The sequence below is a fragment of the Ylistrum balloti genome, unplaced genomic scaffold, assembly GCF_031769215.1.
Source record: "Ylistrum balloti isolate Yb309-2 unplaced genomic scaffold, AGI_CSIRO_Ybal_v1 Utg369562, whole genome shotgun sequence".
In the NCBI taxonomy this organism is placed as follows: domain Eukaryota; kingdom Metazoa; phylum Mollusca; class Bivalvia; order Pectinida; family Pectinidae; genus Ylistrum; species Ylistrum balloti.
Genome location: NW_026781862.1, coordinates 1,140,958 through 1,148,452, shown reverse-complemented (window position 1 = coordinate 1,148,452; position 7,495 = coordinate 1,140,958). Strand labels below are relative to the sequence as shown.

Genomic DNA, 7,495 nt, shown 5'->3' with positions numbered 1-7,495 from the left:
AGTAACAGTGTATTTGTAAATTAAAGAATCGCTCTTAATTAACTAGCACCTTGTAGATTATCTTCTGAAATTACACGTATAAATCATACAAATTTTAAAAATATGAATAACGGCCAAATGTATCACCTACAGCAAGGAAACCAAATACTCATAATCATTTTTTTTTAAAAAACCCATTAATTTGCAAGTACGAATCAATTTCTTAATAAGGATTGACTCATCAAACTCTTACATAAAACCGGAATTCTCGGATTGTCCAAAAAGATTGGTCAGAAGCTATCACCAGGTTATCTACTATCCGGATTTATTGAAATAATTAAGTATTTGTCAAATTATGTATAGTTATCGCTATTTGGTTTTACAAACTCTTATTATTCGAATTCAGTTTTTTTAATATTATACAGTATTTTAAAAATGATAATAGTGACTAGAACGACCTTATTCCGGCGGACTAAGACGAGGTATCTTGCCTAAGTATGGAATCAACTTCTCGAACAAACTGTAAAAGAAAATATCGTAAAGGGTTTTGAACACTTACTGGATCCTACGGACTAAGATAGATTATTTATATAATTTCAGTTCAATGTCAACTTCGACTGGTTTCGATTGCTACATAATATCATTTCGGACCTTCCGGAAAGAGGCGGAAAATACCGAATGATATAATACCTGACGTCACAGCACCGGGGAAACCCTTATATAAAATCGGGAATCCGCTGCTTGGCCCTTTTCACTTCCGGTAGGATTTCTTGACAGAAGCTGTCACTACACAGAAGAAACAATAAAGTATGGATAATCCAGCTAGAGTAAACACGATGGCAGGTATGTTAATAAATTACACATTGAAGTTGTATGTATTCTGATTCGTTATACGGACACGTGCAACAGTCTGTCTGTTGCATAACTTCTGACCACGGCGTCAGTTGTTGACATGTGTTTCAGGACTGTTTCATAACATGGAAACCACAGGGGATGTGTATAGACCTAACTTAAAATTATGTGTGTTAAACTTGAGATTTTCATCGGATTTTATAGTGACATATTCTAATGATAAAGCTCTAATACAGCATTTACATAAACAAAGAGATCTCAATATACTGCAGACTTTAATCTGTTGTTTATTTGGCTGAAATCCATTCACGTGAGAATGTTATCCGTGGTCATGGAAGAAATTCTATTTCTGTGTCTAGCAGCATATGTATGCAAAAGCTATCAATAAACACTGTATACATTATCACAGAAACCCAACATGAAATTAAAACAATGATAGAGTAAAACATAACAAATTCACAGGCACCTGCATTTGGAATGTAAACAATACTAGCAAAAATCCAGTCCACTATGCATCATTATTTTTCAAACGTATGCGTTCCAGATACAGGTGCCTAAGTCATAACACAGCAGCGTGTAATTGGATATTAGAGACATTGAAACAAGATAAGAATCACCTCATTACATGCAGATACTATTGAACACCTGCATGTCAGTCAGGTGTTGCAGTAAGGATGGAATTTAGTGTACAGGGAGAGAGTTCATGTTTAACTGACCACCTTCCTCTGATGGTTTGGCAGACTATTGAATACATTCATTGTATACATACCCAGATGACATTGTAACAGACAGTTTTCAAACTTATCCCTTTAATCATTAGGTTGTTAAAATAAGATTTCTGAATTAAAAGACTGTATATAATAAGGAGCTACATTGGTAAGAATTTTGAAAACTTCACTGGCCATGTGTTTCATTCTATCAATATGCAGGAAATACAACTTAATTCTTTAAAAGTTCAGATATTTTTGTTGTAAAATTATTCTCAATTAAAAAAACTGCTTTGTAACATAGCATGTGCTCTTGTGTGTAGTTTCAACTGCAGAAGTGACAAGTCAGGGAACAACAATTAAAACTGTAAAGAATTACTTGAAATTTAAGAATTTCCGTTGCTTGCTGATCAGATCACAAACAACAAATTCTTTTCTACTCGTACAATTGCTAGGTATGTATGCACATCAAATTTCAAATGTGCAGAAGCATGCATGCAGAACAAATGCAGAATGGAGAAACATGTGTCACAAATACCTGATCATACTATGCCTAAGGGTTAAACAAGCATACTGAGAACACTGTATTGCTAAAGCAATACATGTCCCTTATACCACTGACCCCTACAAGCTGTTAGAATCTTTAAAGGAATAAGTCTGCTAGAACACTGACAATAATTGTCTAATACTAGTAAAAGTGAACTGACCCAATAGCATTGGACCTCAAACTTATCCAAGATAATTTCATGCTCTGTGATTAGAATCTTGCAAAGAATGAAGCTGCTAGAGAGCTGACAACTTTCACAGATGCAGGGACAAACACAGATAGAGAGAAAAAAATAGTCCCATCCCCAGCTTCACTGGTAGGGGATTAATAATTCAAAGTCTCGTCTGTATAAATAAATGTATAGTTAACTTAAATATGTCTACTCCCATGGCACCCTTATGTAAAACTTAAACATTATGCACAGTTTTTTCCTTTCCTATGAAAATATTTATCAAGCAATCAAATACTCTGTATTAGAAAAAAGGGATAGCTACTCTAGCTGATCGAAATGTCAGATATAGTTATAAATATTTTGTAAAGCTGCTTTGTAAAGTGAAGCTATGATATATGCTCACAGGGCATAAAACGCATCAAGCAAGTATGTAGGCATCAAGCTTCCAAAATTATAGATACACTGTACATACATCAATACCGAGATATGTATACATAATTCAAGATTTATCTTTTTCAGTCAAGCTTGTGGAGGCCAATGATGCACCAGGAGGTGTTCAACTTGTCAATAGCAGACGCACAAACAAACATTCCTCCCCAATGGACCTTGTTGAACTGGCTTCCTCAATTCAACAGGTATATATACTAACAAGAAATTGAGTTAACAACCCATGTTTCCATTTACATATATCACAGAGATTGTCTTGTACACAATATTTAAAAAAAAAGAATGTCCAACAAGGACTGGTGTCTTTCATGACAACAAAGATTGCTGTTTTTCATAACAAGAATGAACACCTTTCATGACAAGAATTGGTGTCTGTCATGATAACAAGGATTCATGTCTTTCTTGACATACGGATTGGTGTCTTTTTTGGTTATCAGGATTGAATAGCCTATGTTATACAAATCAAAAGGACTTTTTATAGCATTTATTTTAATAAATGATAACAATTATTTTTAACAAGTTTGATATTAGCATTCTGGGTTATTTCCATACTTTATAATTAATTTGATTATCTCTGCTTATTTTCTAGGCTGATGAATTTGTGAAAGCTACAGCTGGCAGCAAGTTGACTGTGATTGCTGATCAAATAAAATATCTCCAAGAACAGGCTAGGAAGGTAGGTAACTCTAGACTATAAAGTACACAGATATGATATCTCCAGGAACAGACCAGGAAGATAGGTAACTCTAGACTAAAGTACACAGATATGATTTCTCCAGGAACAGACTAGGAAGGTAGGTAACTCTAGGCTATAAAGTACACAAATATGATATCTCCAGGAACAGGCTAGAAAGGTAGATAACTCTACACTATAATGTACACCAATATGATATCCAGGAACAGGCTAGGAAGGTAGACAACTCTAGACTATAAAGTACGCCAATATGATATCTTAAGGAATAGGCTAGGAAGGTAGGTAACTCTAGACTAGAAAGTACACCAATATGATATCTCAAGGAACAGGCTAGGAAGGTAGATAACTCTAGACTATAAAGTACACCAATATGATATCTTCAGGAACAGGCTAGGAAGGTAGATAACTCTAGACTATAAAGTACACCAATATGATATCTTCAGGAATAGGCTAGGAAGGTAGGTAACTCTAGACTAGAAAGTACACCAATATGATATCTCTAGGAACAGGCTAGGAAGGTAGATAATTCTAGACTATACAGTACACAGATATGATATCTCCAGGAACAGGCTAGGAAGGTAGATAACTCTAGACTATACAGTACACAGATATGATATCTCCAGGAACAAACTAGGAAGGTAGGTAACTCTTGACTAAAGTTCACAGATAAGATATCCCAGAACAGACATAGAAGGTACTCCTGGATGACTCAATAAAACTGAATGAATTCACAATGCACTTAATTTGATTTCTGCAGCGAGTGAATTTCACACAAGATAAAAATTTATTTTATTTTGAGTGTTCAGTGTATAATATTTTACAGTTGGCTTTTTTGGAGTTAGAAACATGTACACTGATGGGCAATGTCATCTTAAGTAAAGAGAACAATGGATGTACTCAAATTCACGGCTTATCTATTGAAATCCTTATCGACCACTATTATAGGGAAATCAAATTTCACACAGATACTAGCCATATGTACAGTATGTATTATATTTGCTGACAATTTTTTTACTTTTCAGGCACTGAAGGAGGCTCAAAGGGATAACATGATACACCATGCAGCATGTAACATGGTAAAGAAGCCTGGAACAGTGTACTACATGTACGAAAGGGAATCAGGCCAGAAGTACATGTCCATCCTATCACCTGAGGTAGGGCTTATCACTTATCAGTCAGAATTCAACCAGTTAGAAATTAGCACTAATAAATTAAATGTTGTTGATTGCTGCCTTCCACTAAGAAATATATATATATAGGTTTTGTTTGTATACTAATTAAGGTTTAAGTACAGTAATTAAATCTTACAGAGTAAGAAATTATATCTTCTGTAGTCTTTATTACTAGAGGCAAGGCAAACAGTCTACATAGATAGAATTACCTTGTCAACAGTCTATGTTATAAAACCTTGTCAGCAGTCTATGTTATAAAATCTTGTCAACAGTCTGTTATTAATCCTTGTCAACAGTCTATGTTATAAAACCTTGTTAACAGTCTATGTTATAAAACCTACAATGTTACATTATGGTGATATTGTTATTCTAGGAATGGGGAGCCTCATGTCCACACGAGTTTGTCGGAGCTTACAAACTTGAATTTGACATGTCATGGACACCTATTGAAGAAATGGAAAAACGGACAGAACAGTTTGCCTTGATAGACCAACTTTTAACAAGTAACCAGAAATCCATTTCAGACTCAGCAACTATTACAGTATTAGGAGATGAAAAGTCTGAGAAGTCCTGATGTTTCTGGAACCTAGCTGTAATCATGTGTACTACAGCTGGTTGTTACTAATGTTATACCTACAGTTGTTAGGTATGATTCCTGCTGTTATCCTGCAGTTTTAATACTGATTGTTATCATGTGTGATACAATCTGTCAGGTTTTATTTTTACAATCATGTGTGATACCAATTGTTATCCAAGGTGATAGCAAATGTTATCATTTGTGATACCAGCGGTTGTCATTTATTATAACTATTATCATGTTTGTCACCAGGTGTTATCATGTGTGTTGCCAATCCTTATCATGTAACATACACCTGTTATTATGTGTTTATTATGTGTAGTACTAGCTGTGTGCGATTCCCACGGACGTCGTTTGATGATTCTATGATACCAGCTGCTCTCGTATCTGATACCAGTTGTTAACATATGTGTTACAGGGTATTTTGTAAATCAAAATCAAGTCTCAAATCAAGTGACAGTGTGGAAGACATGTGACAGTTTCATTTGTCTAGTGACAGCTGCTGAAGTCATTTGACTGTTTTCTTACATCAAGTGACAGTTGCTGAAGTCATTGGACTGTGTCTTACATCAAATGACAATGTCTGAAGTCATTTGACAGTGTCTTCTTGAGTGTCTGAAGTCATTTGACTGTGTCTTACATCAAATGACAATGTCTGAAGCCACACTTAATGTAAACCTGTTGATATGAGATATTTAGGTGGCCATTTTAACTTCTCTCCAAACAGCTGGTGTCATTAACAACTTAGCAAAAATTTACATACAGTTAAAGTTGTTGTGTTTCATTAATGTACTAGGCATTTAATTTGGTTTTATTATCTTGTTTACCTGCATTTCTCTAAGTCACTACCAGTAATTTTCACATCTCAATAAAATAAAGATATGTATTCAGATTTTTCTCACAAATGAACTGGTTTTCATGTTATTCTCTCCCCCACCTCCCCCTCCCTTTTTATTAATTTTTATATTAATGGCTCCTAAACAGAAGATACATATGTGATTTTTTGAAGTTTTTGATGGAAAAGAAGAATAATTGTTTGTAAAGCATTTAAATTAAAACTAACAACAAGATCTATGTTTAGTAGTAAAATCTGTGCATGAGAATTACCTTGAACATGATGTATAGAAATGAAGTGTTACATTAGTGAATGTATAAGATTCTGGTTTGATAAACAGAAATAGGAACTATAATCAGGACTATCTTACTTTTATCAGTGTTTTAGCTTACCATTAAACTGTCACAGTGATCATCTGTTACAGCCATTTTCTTTTTCATAGCTTCTCAAGAGAAATAAGGCTTGAAAATTTCAAAAAAGTCACTTAACACAACAAAGTTAGTCTAGAAAAAAATAACATGGATTTTAATTTTCCTTTTAATGACAGAATTCTATACCTTTTTTATGATTGACAACATTTATTAAACTTGTGCAAATATATTTTTATAAAAAAAAAAAAAAAAACTATAGGCCCCATAGAACTCCTATAATTGGTTAATAATAGTTAACATTTACTTTATTGATTGTAATTTTTCTAGTATAGTAGAACATTTTAAATATATCGTATAATGGTACATGTTGGTGTGTCTGAAAGGTAGTAATTTATTATACCCATTACTGATGAGAGTTGAATGTATGAGAATGGTTTTAAGATGTAACACCCATTATTGATGAAAGTTGAACGTATGAGAATGGTTTTGAGATGTAATACCCATTACTGATGAGAGTTGAATGTATGAGAATGGTTTTAAGATGTAACACCCATTACTGATGAGAGTTGAACGTATGAGAATGGTTTTGAGATGTAATACCCATTATTGATGAGAGTTGAACATATGAGAATGGTTGTGAGATGCAATACAGGATGCATATATGTTAGCGTAAAGGAATATCTGATATATCAATTATTGATAATGAAAGGGAAATCAACATTTGGTATGAATCCAGATCATAAAGCACTCTTAAATTAAAAGAAAAAAGTCTTCAAAACTTTTTGTTTGTTTTCATTATTAGCTAACTACTGACAAGATACTTTATGTGAACTCATGTTATCCTGATTTTCTATTTCAACCAACTTCCAAGCAAGATAAAGGAGTAATAGCCAAGACAAAGGAGTAATAGCCAAGATTATGGAGTAATAGCCAAGATAAAGGAGTAATAGCCAAGATAAAGGAGTAATAGCCAAGATAATGGAGTAATGGCCAAGATAAAGGAGTAAAAGCCAAGATAATGGAGTAACAGCCAAGATAATGGAGTAATAGCCAAGATAAAGGAGTAATAGCCAAGATAATGGAGTAATAGCCAAGATAAAGGAGTAATAGCCAAGATAAAGGAATAATAGCCAAGATAAAGG

General features: G+C 33.8%; 1 protein-coding gene across 1 annotated transcript; it reads left to right on the top strand.

Annotated features, from left to right (window-relative positions):
- The first annotated feature begins 740 nt into the window (after window positions 1–740).
- Window positions 741–5,172, top strand: LOC132545370 (uncharacterized protein C1orf50 homolog). The gene is made up of 5 exons (XM_060209088.1): window positions 741–822; window positions 2,777–2,892; window positions 3,294–3,380; window positions 4,421–4,552; window positions 4,944–5,172. The coding sequence occupies exons 1-5, from the start codon at window positions 789–791 to the stop codon at window positions 5,142–5,144; spliced, it is 570 nt and encodes a 189-aa protein (XP_060065071.1). The 5' UTR covers window positions 741–788; the 3' UTR covers window positions 5,145–5,172.
- Window positions 5,173–7,495: the final 2,323 nt, after the last annotated feature.

Bases quoted from the DNA above. Each gene is read 5' to 3' on its own strand.
- LOC132545370 (XM_060209088.1), top strand. From the start codon at position 789: ATGGATAATCCAGCTAGAGTAAACACGATGGCAG. The intron at 2,893-3,293 runs GTATATATACTA...CTTATTTTCTAG, and splicing joins TGGCTTCCTCAATTCAACAG to GCTGATGAATTTGTGAAAGC. The intron at 4,553-4,943 runs GTAGGGCTTATC...TTGTTATTCTAG, and splicing joins TGTCCATCCTATCACCTGAG to GAATGGGGAGCCTCATGTCC.